At 40.5% G+C, this 21,593-nt stretch overlaps 1 protein-coding gene across 1 annotated transcript; it reads left to right on the forward strand.

Moving 5' to 3' along the window:
- The first annotated feature begins 85 nt into the window (after positions 1 to 85).
- On the forward strand, positions 86 to 20,530 carry LOC105392444 (sodium-dependent nutrient amino acid transporter 1). The gene is made up of 15 exons (XM_048627059.1): positions 86 to 207; positions 8,764 to 8,838; positions 8,962 to 9,009; positions 9,771 to 10,050; positions 10,878 to 11,091; positions 11,665 to 11,708; positions 12,093 to 12,240; positions 12,834 to 12,912; positions 13,473 to 13,576; positions 13,929 to 14,121; positions 14,875 to 15,051; positions 15,444 to 15,543; positions 16,714 to 16,893; positions 17,278 to 17,372; positions 19,552 to 20,530. Exons 1-15 carry the CDS (start codon positions 205 to 207, stop codon positions 19,723 to 19,725), a joined length of 1,914 nt encoding a protein of 637 aa, XP_048483016.1. The 5' UTR covers positions 86 to 204; the 3' UTR covers positions 19,726 to 20,530.
- The last annotated feature ends 1,063 nt before the right edge of the window (positions 20,531 to 21,593 follow it).

Genomic DNA, 21,593 nt, shown 5'->3' on the forward strand with positions numbered 1-21,593 from the left:
GTACATAATGTATCATGAATTCATGATAAATAAACTCGTCGAGGTCATATACTTGCACAGTTGATCGCATTCGTAAGTAGTGGCCCGCGGGTAGGGCACGGGTGTCGCGGTATAAAAAAATACTAACAAAAAAAACTGAATTGGTGTGATTTTTTTTATATTTTTTGATATTTGTTGAATATCAAGTGACTGAAATTAATCAAAATGGTGAGCTTTGTTTTTTTTCGTGAGTGTTTGTTATTATTGTAAGTAAGTGCTGCTACTGCTGCTTTAGCTTTTTTTTAACTGAGCTTTAAAAAAGAAAGTTTAACGTTAGGCCACGTTAGGCAGGTAAGTTCGAAATCCGATATTAGAGTAGGGCTTAGAGTATATATTGAGTAGGGCGATTTTTTACGCAAGTGATTTTGCGCCTTGAAATATTTATTTATTTTTCTCAAAGGTTGTCTGTAAGGGATCGCATTAAAGGCGGCCTTGCGCATGAATGAAATAAGTCCTAACAGCACTCGCGCAGCATTTCATTTCAAACTAGGTACTTACTTCATAACTACTACGTAGGGCTAATCTCAAAAAAATATAATCAGAAGAGAACCCTAGTGTTGACTGACTTGCATACGATTCTTTGTATGCATATCTACTATTACCTATCTATTTTTAATTAAATTATATTATAGGTATAAATTCCCATGCAAAGCATACCCATACTGTACTTAAAGTACTTAGGTACCATTCCTTACGTACTTATTTATTTGCCATACTTAAAATATGAATAATACACACACACACGCACTCACGCCTTGTACTAATGTACTCCCTTGCGGGGTAGGCAGAGGTGCATTGCTGCACCCACTTTTCGCCAGAGTGTTATGTTAGACCCAATGTAATAGGGGGCAGGCCTATTGCCATTTTACGGGCACATCCAAGACCTGAGAACAAATATCTGTGTTTAAACAAATATCTGCCCCAGCTGGGGATCGAACCCGGGACCATCGGCTCAGTAGTCAGGGTCACTAACCACTACGCCATTCGGTCGACATGAATAATAATTAAAAGAAACATGTAAAATTATAATTTGAATATAAATATTAATCTATAGAATGGATTAATGAACCGTATCATGGATTTACCAATGGAGGTACTTGACAGTTCGTTATCTTGAATTAATTTAGTACCTAGCTATTCCTACCTATGTACTGTAGGAATTATTTATTGTTTTATTAGTAAATAATATGTAGGTAGGTACGGAGGATAGATTGTTGGGATACCTAAGCCTATGTCCAGGGTCGTACCTACAGGCTTATTTCTAAGTACTTACCTAATGTAGGTTTTTACGGGGATTCCACTAATCAATCACTCAGCCGATCTATCATGATCATGATAAAGGGATTAATACCTACATTATATCTACGGGTCAATTTGTAACATCGATTCTGAAGGATACATTTTAATGGCCTTTGAATTTAATATAGACATAATTTTGCATGTTAGTTTACGAACTTTTACCTATTATAAGTAGATAGGTTCTCATTGTTTTTAGTAAATCTACCCAAGCATTAACGCTGAATTCTGTTTATATCCGCACTTTATAGTTTACTAGTAGTTCCCGCGAGCTTCGCTTCGCCTTAAAAAGTTTTCCCATGGGAATTCCGGGATAGCGTCAGCGCACACCGAACTGCAAAATGCTCGCGCATGGTCGAGCAAACTTTAGAACGCATACTCGAACATTTACTAGAAAGCTCGAGCATGGTCGAGCATCAAGTTGGGACGTGTATTCAATTTTGAAATGTATGGAATTATCATAAGATTAATTTTTCAATGATTTCACAATATGCTCTGCTCTGCTCTGCTCTTGGTGTGCGCTGACCCATAAAAGTAGCCTATGTTCTTTCTCAGAGTCTAAACCATATGTATACCAAATTTCATTCAAATCCGTTCAGTAGTTTTGGCGTGAAAGAGTAACAGACAGACAGACAGACATACACAGTTACTTTCGCATTTATAATATTAGTTAGGATAGGATAGTCTTGCTAAGCGACAATTCAGTAAATCACTTCGTTGAATTCCATACTTAGTTACTTACTATTCTCAAATGAAAAACTGGAAAGTAGAAAAACATTCTCATTGTCATGTGAGGCGAGATTCCATATTTTTTTTCATTATTTATTTATAATAACATAATAATATACTTAATATGATATTATGTTCTGTTTCGTATTTTATTAATCAGCTGACCTTTGTTAATTAAATGATACGTAAAAATCATTTTTATCACCATGTAGTGTATGTATGTATATACTTAACACCTGAGTAGATAATTATAATATGTAAACCTATGTAAGTATCATCAAGTAAACAAAGGAATTCCATTTAAAAAACACTTCGTTCAGTCCAAATGGTTGCTGCGTCGCCTCGTTTGGTCAGTAGTTAGCAGTCAGTACCGAGCTAGATGCAAAAGGCTCAATTAATCCATTACATAATGAAGGTAACTGTAGCTTAACAAAACCGAACGAAAAATGAGCTTCGAAATTTCATAAGCTACTTAGATGGAGAAGGAGCGGTGGTAGCTCAGTCGGGTAAGCGCCCGCTTCTCACGCCAGAGATACGGGTTTGACTCCCGGCGGAGGCGGGCGCTGACATCTGTACCAATGTACTTATACAATCGCAATATGTATACAATCGCTCTTACAGTGAAGTAAAACTGCCATAACTTGCACCTATCGCAATATAAGAACCTGCCTACCTATTATAGTTATTAGAGGTTCTTTAAACAAGAGACAGTGATTTTTATTAGCGAACTAATCTTGCAAAATGTTTGTCATTGACCGTCAACTGTAGTATGTTAGAGCGTCGTCGTGTATTTTAAATAACTGCATTCTCTGACAAGGCCGTGTCTTGCCCATGACATAGGAAGTAGAGGTTACGTATTTGGCTATTCATTATGATATGCATATGATAGCCAAGGGCGACAGTAGAGGTTATTAGCGGCTGTCGGCCAGACACTGCATCCAAACTCTTCTCTGGTCGTAGCGGTCTCCGTTCCATCGGGTTAAGAAGAGGGAGGACGAGAGAGTGCATCTGTGACTGCGCGCCCACTTGTGCACTATAATATCATCTGCGCATCGGACTGCTCTTGGACAAGGACCCGGATTTAAAAAAGCCCTACGGCGATGAACAAAGGTAGAGAGGTTCGGTTGTGATGCACACCGGGCTTTGTCTGATGTTTGCACGTAGGCGGCTCAGAGAGAGTGGTCGCTTTTACGCTGATCAGAGGTAACAGTGTAAGCTCGGCAGCACTCTGGGCGACCAAGCAGCCCTTTTTAGGGAAGCACTGCTTGCCCTGCATGGGGACAGGACTAGAAAAGGTGTCCTAAAAATTGCTTACCTCAAATCAACAGGGAGGTAGCAACCACGGCTGCCTAAGCATCCCATCACTCGTGGTCACAAGCTCAATAATAAAAAGAATGTAAGAACCTCAAACATGACGTTTGCAGCTTGGAATGTACGGACACTGATCGATCGCGACTCCAACTTGTGCCCAGAAAGGAAAACTGCCATAGTGGCCCGTGAACTCCGTCGATACAACGTGGATATAGCTGCACTAAGCGAGACCCACCTAGAAGACGAAGGTGAATTAGTGGAACACGGTGGCGAATACACGTACTACTGGAAGGGTACACCCGCCTCTGAGCCAAGACGTTCGGGCGTTGGTTTTGCAATTAAAAACTCTATAGCTAAAGACCTAGTGGAATGCCCTGTATATGTCTCAGATCGCATAATAACACTGCGCCTTCATATGGAGAATAGCCAGTTCCTGAATTTGATTAGCATATATGCTCCAACTATGACAAACGACGAAGAAGTTAAGGATCGCTTTTATGAAGATTTGTCAGCCTTACTAATTAGCATTCGCCCGGTGGAGAAGATCCTTTTGCTAGGCGACTTTAATGCAAGAGTTGGGCGGGACTTTGAAGCTTGGCCGCGTGTTTTAGGTCGACATGGTATTGGTAATATGAACAGTAACGGCCAAATGTTACTTAGCCTCTGTGCTCAATTTGGCCTGGCTATAACCAATACCCACTATAGATTACCTGTAAAGCACAAGGTTACATGGATGCATCCGAGGTCGAAACATTGGCATTTGATAGACTATGCAATCGTAAGACAGGCTGACCTATCCCAAGTGCTCGTCACTAGAGTAATGCGAGGAGCCAACTGTTGGACGGACCACAAGCTTGTAGTCACGAAAACCAGATTGCAACTTCGCCCTCCCATCAGATCCAACAGAGCTAAACCTACGCGTCTAGATATAGGAAAACTGGCTAGCTTGGAAACTCAAAGGGACTATCGTCAAGCTTTAAATAGCGCAACCTCGACACTGGACGCAAACGGTGATCTTCAGGCGATATGGGATCTCCTTTGTTCGCAAATAATCGACTCGGCCAAACACACGTTAGGGAAACTAACCAGAGTTAACGAAGACTGGTTCGACGAGAACGATCAGATACTGACCGAAGCGATTGCAAAGCACCGTGCTCTCCTTCGGCGTCAAGGTCGAGGACGACAGTTACTGGACGAGATAAAGAAGAGCAGTGTGGCCCTCCGAACTCTCACTCGGGAATTAAAAGATCAGTGGTGGAAAAATAAAGCCGAGTATATCAACTGGCTTTCAAAGTCAAACTGTCTAGGACTGTTTTACGCTGAAATAAGGAAGTTAATCGGCAGTGTGCCCCGTGTTAATGTGCCACTCGTATCCAAAGATGGCACCCAACGACTAACTTCTAAAGTAGACACCTTGAATCGTTGGGCTGAACACTTTAATCACCTTCTTAATGTAGACCGAGCAGCAGATCTACAACACATAAGGGCGCTACCAAAACTTACTGAAAAGACTGAATTGTGTGCTCCACTCACACTAGAAGAAGTAGTCACAGCGATAAGGCAGCAACCAAATGACAAGGCGACTGGAGTTGACAACATCTCAGGAGAACTCTTAAAGTATGGAGGAGAGCAGTTGTACAATACCATCTGGAAATTATTTCTGCGAATGTGGGAAGAAGAACGAGTTCCAAGCGACTTTAAAATCTCACGCATCTGCTCCTTGTATAAAAACAAGGGAGCCCGTTCTGATTGCAATTCCTACCGAGGCATATCTTTACTCTGCATCCCTGGGAAAATTTTCGCCAAAATACTTCTGAATAGACTCATTCCGGTGTCTGAAACACTACAACCAGGAAGTCAATTTGGCTTTAGACCTCAAAGAGGAACCTGCGAAGCGATCTTCAGTCTACGCCAACTACAAGAAAAGAGCAAAGAGCAAGGACAACCGCTTCATCTGTGTTTCGTAGACTTAGAGAAGGCATTCGATAGTGTCCCCCGAGAGGCTCTATGGATAATCCTGGAGAAATATGGCTGCCCGGATAAGTTTGTAAGGCTAATAAGACTTCTCCACGACAACATGACATGCTGTGTTACAGCTAATGGCGAGCAGACAGAGTTTTTCTCAGTTACCTGTGGAGTCAAACAAGGATGTGTCCTAGCACCCACTCTGTTCGCCCTTTACTTTGCCGTGGTGGTTCGTGAAACGATTGAAGACAAATCGGAGGGCATCCACATTCGCTTTCGGACGGACGGAAAGCTATTCAATCTGGCTAGACTTAAGGCGAGCACCAAAGTCTCCTATGATGTCGTAACAGAGATCATGTATGCAGATGACCTGTGTTTTGTGGCGGATTCCCCAGGCGGTCTGCAAAAGCTGATGACAAAACTCCATGAGGCTTGCTGTAGATACGGGCTAAAAATCAGTGTCAAGAAAACCGAGGTTATGTCCTTGGATACACTACAAACGGATGGCTCTGCACTGAACATTCGCCTTGGTGAGGATACTCTAAAGCAGGTAGACAAGTTTAGATATCTGGGAAGTACCTTGACAGCTAAAGGAGATCTAGACGCTGAGCTAAACAGCAGGATCGGTGCGGCCTCTGCAGCCTTTGGAAAGCTACAATTGAAGCTTTTTCGCTCTCACGATATCAAACGATCGACAAAAATTGCTGTTTATATGGCTATCGTGTTGCCTAACCTTTTATACTCAGCGGAAACCTGGTGCGTATATCGCAAGCACATCCGAATATTGGATAGGTTTCACCTCAAGTGCCTTCGAGACATTTTGAATATCAAATGGTCAGATCGCGTTCGCAATACAGAGGTACTGCGCAGGGCAAATGTTGGCGGCATTGAAGCCTATTTGATGAGACGACAGTTGCGTTGGTGCGGGCATGTCTCCCGTATGTCCGATGAGAGGCTGGCCAAGCGCGTGTTCTATTCGGAGCTCCGAGATGGCAAACGGAAACAAGGTGGCCAGTTTCTTCGATATAAAGACGTGTTGAAGAGGCACATGAAGAGCTGCAATATAGCACCAGAGAACTGGGAGAAGTGCGCCGCCGAGAGGCCTGAATGGAGACGCCGGGTTCAGACAAATGTTTTTACGTTTGAAGAAAAAAGACGTAAAGATCTCGACACTAAGCGAGATCAGCTGAAGGCCCGACCACCTGCGGCTATAACATATAATTATGAGAATGGAGTTTTGAAGTGTGGTATATGCGAACGAACTTTTACCGCCAAGATTGGCTATGTTAGCCACACAAGGGCACACCAGCGAAACCTAAATAACAAGTAGCAGTCGCCGTAGCCGCATCGGCATGGAAGACATCATCATCATGATATGCATAAATTAATGTTTGCAACCTTAAATTTTAATTAAATCGGGTGAATGCGCTCCTATTAACCTTCCTACAGCTCGAAACAATAAGTAGGTAAATGCAAAAAGGAAATCCGCTGAAATGCTCTCCATGCGGAGATTACTTATTACTTCCTTAAGAACATTGATTTATTATAATACTTATATGGTCGAAGACGGCAGGTGTCCTCTGTACCTACTTTTATTACACGCTCAGAAATTACAAATTGTCCTAGTAGGTATCTACAAATAAAGTTTTTCAGATTGAGTCCTTTCGGTCGTCAGTAAGTACACTCACGGGCAATGAAAAGGTTCCACTGAGAAAAGCACCAAATTACTTCTAAACGGAAAAGGCTAGCGTAATGCCGTCTTCTGCAACATTGAAGTACATTTAACAGAGCATCAGGATATTACCAACTAAAATCGGTAATATATTGTTCCAATTTTAAATTAAACCTTTGAAAAAATTGGGGTCGACTGTTGTCGAAATTTTGTGAGTGGAACCTTTTCATTGCCCGGCAGTGTATATAATCTATGTTCTAAATTCTAGTAGATTTTCATTAAGTTTCCTTTCCCCGATTTTTTAAAAATGTACCTATGTATTTGTTATGTACTTACTTACACTTACACGGTTATCATTAAGATGTTATCAAGTACCTAAAGTATCTAAAAGATTGATCATAACATGCAAATTTAATTACTGGTTTATTGCAGTAACGTGACAAACGCCTACTTTTAATCATTACCTTTTTGGTGACGAAAAATCAATAATAGTGATTAAGATTAGTGGTTTATCATATTATCACTATGATATGTTTATCGAACATGTGCTTTTATGGCTCAGTCGCGTGAGATGAGGCAATGGTCATGGATTTTAGCAAATTTCTATGGAACTATCCCATTAATTCTATATTAATTATTCCTTTAGAATTCTTTAGTACACTTTGACCCCTCTTTGATTATAAATATCCTTCCGCCCTAAGGTTGTCTTGAAAAAATCGCTTTAAGCGATAAGACCGCAATTTTGTAGATATGTGTTAGTTTTTAAGTTAAGTAAGTTTATTTTATGTGTGTGTACAATTAAAGAATATTCTATCTATCAATCTATCTAATTCACCTTTCCTATGATAGAGAACGTAAAAAATCTTTTAGGAGGCGATAAACCCTCCCTCTATCATAAGTTTTACTTACTTACTCACAACTTACGTAGTACGTTTAATAAAAATATATTTAAGTAGTTATCTCTTAAGGTGGGTACTGACCAACTTTACGGATTGTAATGTAACATTCCCAGCGAGCATGTTACGAAACGCTGTGTTTTAAAAGCTCGATGCTTGCTGGTTTCCCCGTACGTAACACTACGTACTGACTGCACGAATGCTCGCCGTGTAACATGTTACATTACACCTTGTAACGTTGCATTGGTCACCCACCTTTAGGACTTTGAAGATTCAGTAGTAGGTACCTAGTTACTTAAGTAGGTATAAATATATAAGAACTTACTTATATTTGGCCCTGTACATAAATACTGTGAAACCCAAAAGGCACGTCGGTAGGTAAAGTACATGTTTTAACTATTTTGTAATCGTTTACTGCAATACTCGTGTGTTAGGGAGATAATAACAGTGCCAGTAACTAAATAGGTTTTTATGTAAGTATGTATGTACATACTAAAGTATTTTTATGTACTTAAATACATTGTAAGAAAGCGGTAACAGGTAGGAACACACCCTACATAGTTAATGCCTTCCAAATAATCTTACCTTGTGCATTTGACAAGGTACCTACAAAAGTGTATGTTGGTAGCATGTTGGTATCCCGTCATGAAGCGGACTGAGACTGATAATACAGGGTTTTGCAAAAAGGGTATACTAAAGCCGAAACCAGCATGTGCAGCAAGGTTTTGGATTTGTATACCCTTTTTGCAACACGATAAGGTTGCACGTGCACGATAAAGTTGTTCTAGTATCACATCTAATTATCAATCGGTAGCGAGTCAAAAATATTAAAAATTACTTAAATAATATTTTCAGAGTGAAGGCCAAACCAACCTGGCTTTCGAGGAATCGCCTGAAAAAGATCTGAACAAAACAGAGGCACCTGAAGTGGTGAGTAAATTGGTAGCTCAGTATTTTTAATATTTTGTTGATTAAGTACCTAGTTACTTATTATAACACAATATTATTTTTAATTATTATGTCGTGCTAAGATTAATTTATTGTATCTTGCAGGTAAAGAGCACCCCTGGCATTGGCTTTGTTCTTGAAAAAGGCGACAATGTAAGTATTTGGTATACATGGGTAAATAGTGCATACTAAACGCAAAAAACCTTTAACTTAACTACATCTACATACTTACTACTGTCTAACGCCGAGTTGCACAGGAGCTTTCAACTAAGGTCGACCCTAAGTATATTGCTGCCTTTCTTTGGCAGTACCTATACACGGACAGAAACTGACTGACGGTTGACCTTAGTCATTCCTCCGTTCCACTCCGCATACCACCGAAAGAGCACCATTACCATAACAAACCTGTGTAGCCGATGCTTCTACTTATATGTAGTTATATGAGCTTGCCAAAGAGCGATGGAGCGTACTATACTTGGTGTACGAAGGATTGACCGAATCCGGAACACCACGCTACGCTCCTCGACTCGTATAACTGATGTGGGCGCACAGACTGGGAAGCTAAAGTGGGCCTGGGCAGGCCACGTCTGTCGCATGCACCCGGACCGGTGGGCCAGAATTGTCACCGAGTGGGTGCCCAGTGATGGACGTCGGCGTCGCGGAAGACCCAGACGGAGATGGCGGGACGACCTTGACAGGTTTTTGCCTCAATGGCCGAAGGAAGCACATGATCGGGGACGGTGGTCAGTTCATAAGGAGGCCTTTGCCCAGCAGTGGGACACAATACAAGCTGCATAAAAAAAAAAAAAAAAAAATATGAGCTTAGTCGACTCTACAATCACCGTATTACATGCGGTCTCGCCTACGCCTAATACAGACCACGGTAAACCTAATACCTCAATGCTTCCTTCTAGAACAATGCAGCGAGAGAAGAAGAAGAAGAGGAGCCCGAGCGAGCCATGTGGGGCAACCAGATCGAGTTCCTCATGTCGTGCATCGCGACCTCCGTGGGGCTCGGCAACGTGTGGCGCTTCCCCTTCGTGGCCTACCAGAACGGGGGCGGCGCCTTCCTCATCCCATACGTCATTGTGCTGTTCCTCATCGGCAAGCCCATGTACTACCTGGAGTGCGCCATCGGACAGTTCAGCTCGAGGAATTCTGTGAAGGTCTGGTCGCTGTCTCCGGCTATGAAAGGTGAGGATTCTGTGGTTTTATTTGGCGGTGGAGGGGGGGCGATGTGGCTCTGACTAGTAGTTGGGATATAATGGGAGCAACGATCTGTGAAAGGCTGTGAAAGATATTGGTAAATTTTATGTGCCTTCGGACTTCGGAGAGGTCTACTATCCACTTTTAGTTAAAACCAGCCTTATCTTATTTCGGGCTGTGAGATAGTTTTTTTAATATCTACTCTTGAAAAATAAGAAATATTTTATACCTACTTACCATATAAGAGTAACAGAGTACATTACTTACTCGTGCCATTTAAACGTGTTTTATTTAACTACAATATTATTATTAGATACTTAGTAGGTATATCCAATCATTTTATTTTGGTACCTATTGCTCTATAAATTCTAAACCTAACCACAAAATTTACTTAGGTACACAATAGAAACATTCCACTACCCATCCCAGGACCAACAAGCAATGTAATGAAATGAAACCGCATTTCAAAATGGGTACTTGCTTATAGGGTGCCTTTACACCAGACCAGTGATATTATTATATGACACCAGTGTTATGCAGCTATGCTGCAATGATGTGAATGTAAATCCACCCCCACCAGTGCCATGCCATTATTGGTCTACACCAATGAATACCTATGATTTGTAGACAATAGCAACTTATTGGTCTACAGTCTACACTAATGAATATGATTTGTAGACAATAGCAACCTAAGTAATTATAAAATTAGGAGGAAATAATAATAATAATCGGTTTCTTGGGCTCATAATATACTATGTATGTCTATGCTAAAAACCATATAATGTATAATCGCATTACCCTTACCGTATCCCCAGGCACGGGCTACGCGCAAGCGCTCGGCTGCGGCTACATCCTGTCCTACTACGTTGCGATCATCGCGCTCTGCCTGTTCTACCTGGTGAAGAGCTTCAGCGCGGAGCTGCCGTGGGCCGTGTGCGACCCGGCGTGGGGCGCCACCTGCGTGCCCTCGGGCGCCGGCGGGGGCGCCCCCGTCGCGGGGGGCGTCAGCAGTGCTGAGCTGTACTTCACGTGAGTGTGCTGGGTGTAGTAGGGAGTGGTAGAAGTTAGGCCGTTTACGCCAGGTGTCAGGAGTATACGCAATATTAGTCACATGCCTCGGGGATTCTAATCAGTTAACCATTGTTCGGTATGTCTGTATGCATGGACCTTTCGACCCTGCGAGGGCACATTAGACCGCGCATGGATGTTTAAGAGCGAAGCGGTGCATCCAATGGGCAGGCTATGGTCATAAAGTACCTATAAAGGCATCTTCTCTAATTGGGTGCGACAGTAATACTATGTCCTCGGCCTTCCTTATCCAGCCAGCTCTATCGGCTACCAGTCCAGATTATTCCAGATGCAGAGGTCCAGTCCAGATGGCTTCTCAAGCTATAAGTACCTAGGTATACGGTTTGCCTGTTCGCGGTTTCCAATCAAAAAAATTTAACTAGAAGTTTGCTTCGCATAAATAGGAAATAATTTCTTACTCATGAATAGTTACTTTATTTTATTACTACAGTAACTAGGTGTTAAAACACATAGATCTATTATGTACCGGTAAATATAACCACATACAATAACACGGTAACTTATCTTTTATAGGAAAACCGTGCTGCAACAAAGTGACGGCATTGAAGGAGGTCTCGGTAAGAACATAATAATATTATAATTTTATACTACTTACATGAAATTCACCTACGTTGGTATGATAATTATGCTTGTACACTTGCAACTATAATGTACCTAACATATAGAGAGGAACATATTAATAGTCAATTAACTAATACTTTATTACGAAGATTTGAAAAAAGAGTAGAGCATCATCCTGACTATCCCATAGAAAAACGCGTAGGCACTGTTTTCTGTGTCTGTAAGAAAAACTAAGTACCTACTATACCTACCTAGGGCTGGACTATGATTGGTCACTGTGGTGAAGCCACTAACTTGCTCCGAAGACAGCCAATATGTCAGTCAGAAATCGCCTCATGTACCCCATTACTACGAGTAAACATTGCAATTCCCATTTCCAGGAGCCCCGATCTGGTACCTGACGCTGTGTCTGTTCGCGTCGTGGCTGATCATCTTCGTCATCGTGGCTCGCGGCGTGAAGAGCTCCGGGAAAGCCTCCTACTTCCTGGCCCTGTTCCCCTACGTGGTCATGCTGATCTTGCTCATCAGGTAAGGAGATGATGAAGGATCTAAATGATGTAATGCTTGATATCAACGTTTAGGTTACCTAAACCACACTAAACCTTTGCATTCTACGTGAATAAATCTATGTTTGGCAATAAAGACACTTTGGAATATAATACATACGCGGTACTTACTTGTTCGTTAGGGTCAATTCAGACGTACCACAACCACACCACAGCCACAACCACGCGGTGTGGTCGGGCGTATATTTTGTATTGACAATGAATAATCCAATTCACACGTGCCACATTTTGCCGTTGTCATCGACCACCTGTGTAATACGACCACATCGCAACCACAACGCAACCACATCGCAACGGCAACGCCGCCACGCGGCGGCGGCACCGCGGCAACCTGTTCTCCGTATTAACTGCATACGACCACGTGGGTACCACATCGCAAAGACAGCGACAACACAACGACATCGACATTTTGTCGCTGCCACAACGCAACTGCAAAAAGCCGCTGTCACACAATTCACACGTAACCACAGCTTGACCACATTTTGTCGCTGACATATTCCATATTAGCTATGTATTTCTTCAGTCCATTAATGAATGTATTGTTGTACTTTTTAGATCAGCTACGCTCACAGGCGCCGGCGACGGTATCCTCTTCTTCCTGACTCCGCAATGGGACAAACTTATCCAACTTGATGTGAGTATAGTATACTATATCATATATATACTATAGTACCTCTAGTCTCCTTGTGTGCAAAGAACATATTATATACCATTTCGCGTTGGATGACATGACGTTGCAGCAGATGACGAGTCGTAACATCATTATTATTACTGGTTTTTACCATTAATGTTCGAAAGTATTCCTATGGACGTGTCGTCGAGCGATACGTTGCTGGCTGCCAAAACAAGACCCATAAACCTATGCAAGTAACTTGAGCAGCGACTTCATTAAATTGGTGGACCAACAGTTCAACCGATTGTGATAACGTTTCTGAACCACACGTCATCACAGGCAATACAAACTGTATAATATTGCATGCCAACTATTAAGTATTTAGCAGTTCAATGAATGTTGCTTCCGCCTGTAATAGGGATGCACACGAGAACCTTTTTGTGTCTTAGTTTTTAATAAATTGCATGTGTGTTATTCTGTTGGTGGAACAATAAATAAATAAAATAAATAAATAAATACTAATATTGATAACCTTTTTCTTCCAACTCTATAGGTTTACATTCATGTTCCGTTGTCCCCAGGTGTGGTACGCGGCGGTGACGCAGGTGTTCTTTTCTCTCTCCGTGGGCACGGGAGCCATCATCATGTTCTCCTCCTACAACGGCTTCCGACAGAACATCTACAGGTGTGTCCTGCTGTCTCTCTCTTTCGTCAGTAGCTGGTGTATCGATCTCTCTTTCATCAGTAGCTGGTGTATTGATCTCTCTTTCATCAGTAACTACGAGCTATATTATCGAACGGCAGGAGGAGTAGAGGCCCATAGTGATCCATTATTGGCTGATGATTAATTAATAGAGCTGGACTAGGATCCGTCACCTGTGTGAGAGGATTAACTTACTTATGTGTTATTACATTAGTATAGTCGGTCGCTAAATCCGAAATCATTTTGATGGTACCATGAGTAATTAGTTCTGTGTAATTATTTACTTCCTACAGTTCCAACATAACCAATAACTCTATCAAACATGTCCCAACAGAGACGCCATGATCGTGACAACCCTGGACACATTCACCAGCCTCATGTCTGGTATCACGATCTTCGGTATCCTGGGCAACCTGGCCTACGAGCTCGGGTATGATGACGTGAACAGCGTCATCGGCTCCGGAGGCACCGGGCTCGCCTTCATCTCCTACCCTGATGCTATCGCCAAGTCACCGTTTGTGCCACAGGTAAGCGGAATGACTGGTGAATTCACTGGCTTTTGACATGGCTTGTATTTTAAATTAAATATTGTATGAATGTAGAACATCAGATTGTACAATGTACAGTGTTGAGATGATGTAGAGAGAGCTAAAATTGGCAAGGAGGATTGGGCACATTGGGCCGCAGCACAATAGTCGCTCCAGTGTATTGTCCATAATTATTCGTAATCAGTTGATGTAAGGACCTACCTACGTCATTCCACCTAAATAGTCCTACCCCCGTAATGGAACTTTTCGATAGTACTTACGTCTTACTGCATGATAATTATTCCAATGCAGTAGACAAACATGTAAATATCAATTAAAATCTAATGACAATATTTAGGTAGCCATTAGACTGATCCAAATCTAACACAATTTTAATTGGTTTCTAATCTTTTTAGCATACACCTTGAATCTATCTTCTTATCCATCTAATCAATTTGCATATTTCAAGGCAAAATATTTTATTAAGATTTTACGTCACCACTCCTTCCTACTTACAAATTACGTAGAAACGTAAAAGTACCTACGTCCAACTAAGTATAAAGTCCTGAAAACGGAAGTTGATCCTAACTAATTGTTAAAGACCGTATAGATCGATTATTTAAGCACAAATTCAATAACTGACAATGATCAAAACTCATTGCAAAATTGCACTTTTCGGTCACGGTCGTACCATTCACTCCCCGAGGGTAATCTGTTATCCTCACTAAACCCTCCATCCAACCCCACCCACAGCTGTTCGCGGTCCTCTTCTTCCTCATGATGTCGGTGCTGGGCGTGGGCTCGGCCGTGGCGCTGCTGTCGACCATCAACACGGTGATGATGGACTCGTTCCGGCGCGTGCCCACCGTTGCCATGTCCGCCATCTGCTGCAGCGCCGGCTTCCTCATCGGGCTCGTCTATGTCACTCCGGTGAGTGCTGCGGCTGTTTTTGTGAGAGATGAGAAGTAACAAGATCCGCAAGAATCCGCAAGATCGATAGTAGTAGAGATATACTTACTGTAGACTTGTAGAGCAACTTTTCTTTTGGGTAGGCTCGGCAACCTCCGTACCTATGTAGGTATTCTAAGAGGTATGTAATAATTTGCTAACTGTACCTATGTTCGCAAGATCGCATGCCATACGTGCAGTAGCCTTTCGTAAGATTTTGGCCCAAGATGAAGAATGAAAATAGAGTTATGTATGTGGTAGAAAATTATGTCCACATGGCCATGGCATGCAGCATTAAAACCGCGTTTTTGTGTTACCCCGTAAGAAAAAGAAGCTGCCTTTCTTTCTAAATAGTCATTTGTGTATTATTTCAGGGCGGGCAGTACATCCTGGAGCTGGTGGACTACTACGGGGGCACGTTCCTGGTGCTGTTCGGAGCCATCGCCGAGATCGTCGGCGTCTTCTGGATCTATGGTGAGTACCTAATTAATGGCTTATTCAAACCGCAAAAACTTAGTACTTTTACCACTAGTCAGAGGCCTTCGGGCAGCTTGAAAACATCTTACAGTCGCGTTGCTCTAAAGTTTAGAGCAACGCGACTGTAAGATGTTTTCAAGCTGCCCGAAGGCCTCTGACTAGTGCCTAAACCCTTGCTTCATTGGAAGGAAACCCGTGCCCCAGCAGTGGGGACGTGATGGGTCTTGATGATGAATTATTACTTAAATTATTTTACTGACTGGTGATTTTCTGCCTGGGAATTCATAAGGGGCTAAAAAGCCAAAAGGGGCAAACATTAGAGTTATTTAATCATCATTCAGTAAATAGTTGTCAATGAAATAGCTAAGTACATAGCTAGATTAAGAATTTAAAGATAAGTAGTAGGTAAATTAATTATAAGATAGAAATCTAATCACAACAATCAATCAAATTTAGAAAGAAATTAGATAGGTATTACTTACGACACCACAAAGTCATTTAAGTACTTATATCACCTACTTAAAATTACGATTAATCTAATCCACTGATAGCCATTGTACGTAGCTGTATCAATAATACCTAGTTACCTACCAGCTATCAATGATGTTGTTTTTCGATTGTACCTGTAGGCATTATAAACCTAATAGGTACATAAGTTAAGATTAAAAACAATCTTACCGGTGACCCGAAAACATTGTTTATTGCTTAACAATGTACTAAAATTGAATGAATTCAATGCATATAATCTACCTATTAGCGGTTATTATTTTATTTGATGTTTTATCATAATAATGATTGTCTGATAGAGATCGTAATCTAGTAAGGAGAGATAACAATGCGGTAGTGCCTACAAGACTGGTATCGGCAGACAACGATACGAAAATTTCCTCATGAAAGTAACACGATGACGAAGTGTGCACTTTCCTTAAAAACACACATACGCGAATTTTTTATTCATACAGCAAAAGTTGTCCAAAAATAATCATGACCCCCTGAGTCACTCCATTTCGGCTTGGTAAACAATTTTTGCCACAACCTGTACAAATGAAACACTTACCTAAACTACGAGTTTCCACACCACGAGCCCCATATGGCTCCTCTATTCCGTCAAATTAAGCCCACTACACATTACACATTAGTCTAACCCACCATCACTCCCCCCCACAGGTCTTCAAAACATCTGCCTGGACATCGAGTTCATGCTGGGCATCAAGACGTCGGTCTACTGGCGGTTCTGCTGGGGCATTATCACGCCGCTCATGATGATCGCTGTCTTCATCTACGCACTCATCTCCTTTGAGGCCCTGGTCTTTGGAGAGGACTATGTTTATCCTACTGCTGGCTATGGTAAGAGAGATTTGGCTGCTACGTTTACCTGTTTACTACTTGATGTTAATATATGAGATTAACTTTTTAACTGAAGAAGTACCTACTTAAGTAGCAATGAAAGTTTCCCTGCAATGTAAATTGTTTTGGACGTTACGATTGGCGCATCTTCATGTAACTTGAATATTTACAAATTCGACTAAAATTACGGCCTGAATATCTGCCATTTACGATCGCTCTTTCGTGGAGAGTACCTAAGTGTGGCAATCAATTTCTGAATCGAAAGAGCTGCAACGGTATTTTTGTCCAATGTGCCCCTGCCCATGCCCATAGTATCCCATAAACAACCATAGGGCAATAATCTTATTAGAGTCCTGTTTATAACTGTTGAATGTGATATTCCAGTGGCTGGCTACATGATCCTGCTGGTGGGCGTGGCGCTGGTGCCGCTCTTCATCATCATCACCGTCACCAAGTACCGCACCGGGGACTTCCCTGAGGTGAGGCATTTTCATTATCATGTTGTGAAAGGTTCTTTACCGACCGGGACTGATATTGCGCTATCATAGATATGAAACAGTTTGCATAGGTATTGGTCCTTATGTCCTTTTCATTCGTATGCAGGTATACCTATATTTATGCACTAAATTAAGTCAATTCGATGTTTCGCCACCTTGATTTGCGCTTTTCGCATTGTAACTTAGAAAGTATTAGGGGAACCCGGGGTAAGACGGGGTCGCTAAGGGAAAATTAAAAAAACAACAGGTATTTATAACCACAACGTTATCAATTATTTATGGCTCATTAGGAACTTAATGACGAACACTTTGGCATAGCTTTTGCCAAAAAAGTAATCATTACAATTGACTTATTTTAAGAAATGTATAAAATGGGAAATAAACCATCTTGCCCCATGTACGGGGTAAGATGGGGTAAGTATACTATGTGGGGCACAAAACAGAGAAACAACACTTCTTCTGTGATTTTATCGTCAACACCAGCACCTGCAGTGTGAGCCCAACGCCTGCACCTTTGAAATCCGACCCACTTTTCCTTAAAATTTAAAGTAGGACTGTTGATATCCTCAAGTAGAGGTAGACACAGTCATCTTCGTTGTTGTTCTTCTTCGTAGGCAGTATCTGCTTTGTCTTTTTAACCAACTTCCCTGTAGCCCTTTTAGAGCCCTTCTACAATGTGAAATATCGGGTTGAAGAAAAAAAAAACTTAACCAAGCTAGATCCGTACCCTATCTTGCCCCTCCAAAAATACCCCATCTTGCCCCACGTTATATTTTTTATAAAAATAATTCATAAAAAAATATTTTCAATGTTAAAGTGATTTTGCACATATTTAAACAAAGCGTACCGAACCTTAAATAAAAAGACAAAATTACCAAAACTGCCACTGTTTTACTTACTGTGTTGTGACGTTGTTTCTACCGGTCAAAAATAACAAGGACACTACGCAAAAACAAACAAATGAGCTTACACAAAAAACGCACGCGCTTACACCTGCTGTCACTGGCGCACTATACCATTTTCCAGAACCAATGATATGGGTGACACTTTAAAATTTTCCATTTAACGCATGAATACTATTGCAAAATCTGTCATTTTATTGACAACGACCACAGATAATATATATTTCTTGACTACACACTTTGGTAAAATGGAACGTACTAGAGACGGGACACATCAAAGTCGACGTTCTGAAATCGATAAAATATTAGAATTTTTTACATTGTATTATAGTAAGTAGGTATATAGTATTTCTTACTTACTTTCTCATCAACAGCTTTAAAATAAACTATGATGTTTTTAATCAGAGTGCATATCTCTCTCATGCTGCCTCTCAGAATAATAACAATTTTAATATATTTTATTAATAATCTACCTTCATGTATTTCATCGATATCCTTCGTATAATTTGAGTAAAGTTTAATTTATGGTTTTATTATCCTATTGTTGTTGGAAAATTACGGTCTGTTTTTTGTCATTTTGTTTGTTATTTTTGTCAAAATGCCGAGAAAGGCTGTTTTAAACTCGGAATGTCGTGAGTTTGTAATTCATTTGAGTTTGGTTGATAGAACAAAAACAATTATATAACAGGACTGTAACTATTTGACTCGGATAGATTGTTTGCAAGATGAACTGATCATCAATGTCGGTGTTTAATCTGACACATACAAATTGACCCGTACACATATCGATAGGTACAAGTCGATAGAATTTTACTCTCGGACATCTCTAAAACTGCCAAACTCAAAACGTCATGAAAACGTCCCCCATATCATTAGTTCTGGAAAATGGTATAAAGGTTAATCATATAAGCCTTTCTATTGGCTCATTACTCAGATTCCTAAGATGTATAGTTTTGCATATATGTGGGGGGTCCCGTCTTACCCCGCGACCCCATCTTACCCCGGGTTCCCCTAACTACTTACATAATAATAGCTTACCATGTAAATAATAGTAATATATATACACGGTACTGTATCTTGGTGGCAAGAAACGGGTTGCATATAATCTGGACAGGCAGCAACTGATGCTATTCTGACTGGCTAATCTATCACCACGGTAACCAACTCTAGATCAGCACCATCGTTTGTCACCACCATGCTAAAAGACCGAATCTAGGACTATCATGTTAACTAATTGCCATCACCATCCCTTCTTCCAGACCCTGAAGAAAGCCTTCAGCCCGAAGGCTTCATGGGGCCCGAGCAGACGCAGCGACAAGCGCGAGTGGCAGGCTTTCAAGGAACAGGCCAAGGCGGAACAAGACAAAGCCTACACCACCAAGCTGAACCATCTGTGGACCAGTCTCATTGGAGGGTATAAGAGGCCTTTCTGATGATGGATTATGAATAGTAGAAATAATTTTAAATAGGTATACACTCACAAGCAATGAAAAAGTTTCAGTAACATATGGAACGTCAATGGCAGGTGGAACTTTTTCATTGCTCGTTTATGTATTTGTATGTAGTTAGTGTAAATAATTTGTAATTAGTGGTCACAGTACTTAGATGTTGTGACATAGAAATATTATTTATGGTGATAATTGAACGTATTGTAACTGTAACTATGGTGCTTAGTCATAATTTTAAGTTAGAATTGTATTTTGATTAAAATGCGGCTGTGACTGTTTATATGTAACTACCTAATTAATTATAGAGGAATTAAGTTTAAATAACCTGATTTCTATCGTATTTAATTCATACCTAGAATAGCAATACAACAAACAGCGAAACCAACAACCGATAGATTTGTTGGTCTTTAGGACAATGAATAGTTTCTATAATTTATAGTAATTTTAAGTAGGTACTTAGGTAGATTTTTATAAATTTTATATACTTAATACTTATTTCGTATTTATTTAACAGGCAGGTTCATGTGATACATACAAACTAATTACATAGGTAGTTACAGAAATGTAGGTGTTTAAAATATTAAATTATGAAATTGCTTTTTCAGATTACATTATACTTAGTATGGATTATTTTATATAAATTTAAATAGGTATAGGTATACTTAATTATTACTTATTATTACTTACTTATACAGTCAAATTTGAAATGAAGATAACCGATGATTTACTGGAACAAATGATACATATTTAATTCTCAATTGATTTGAATAAAAATATTTTCAGAGAGCAACTGTTTTTTACAGTAATTGTTTACTTACCCTCTCTGGCCTGTGCACGTAGTACGTACCTCAACCTACATAAGAGCACGAAAACTCTCTCTCTATTTTACTTTATTTACTCAGACATAAACTCATAGGTCTCACCCGACTGAAAAGAGCCAGGCGCAGGAGCGCTTTCTATGCATTGTTCGTTTCACTCTTCAGGATGGGATCAACTGGGCTTATGACCCAACGACATGTCCATATAGATGCGACAGCAACAAGTGGATAATCGCCTTTCTATGTACCTATATATCCTACCAAAATTTGAAAACGATGAATGCTTCCGATGATTTGTACAATTTTTTTTTAGATTTAGATTGAACATACGCGAGCCATGAAAAAGTTGCAAAAAATATGGAAATTCAATGGCAGGTGGAACTTTTTCATTTCTTATATTTATGTAGGCAAATATTTACCTACCTATATAGAATACGTGTTTACAAATACGTAATAGCAGCGTTAGCAGTTGTAAGTACCTAAGTAGTAAGTATCGTTACTCCTACACATAGTTACGGCCATAATCACTTAATTCACCGTGTCTGTTCAGTCTGTTGATGTCTCGTAAGGATAGGCACAAAGTCCAGTAAACCGATTACAAATTACGTACTTTGGTATGTCTAATTAATAAACCAGAGGTAGGTACCTACTTAGGTAAGCAGACTTCTTCAGAATGACGATGCAATTTAGGTAATAATTACTTATTTATCAGGATTTAGGTAAGATTTTAATTAATTAGATAAATACTTATCTGTTGTGCGTATAGCTAAAGGTATACTATGATAGAGTGATTAAGACTCGCTCTGTCTACATTTAAAATTTGATTCCATATTTATTTCTATTTCTAACAAATAGTACCTATGATGATTATTCCTCTGACTCAACGAGGAGCAAAGGGCCTCCACAGTTCATCTCCAGACGTCTGTGTCTGGGATCTTTCCTTGGTTTCTTGCTAGGAGATTCCGATGGTATTGACGTCGTTGAGAATGGATTTCCTCCATATAATTGCAGGTCGCCCTTTGCACCTTCTACCCT

Source organism: Plutella xylostella, chromosome 17 (assembly GCF_932276165.1).
Source record: "Plutella xylostella chromosome 17, ilPluXylo3.1, whole genome shotgun sequence".
NCBI lineage: Eukaryota > Metazoa > Arthropoda > Insecta > Lepidoptera > Plutellidae > Plutella > Plutella xylostella.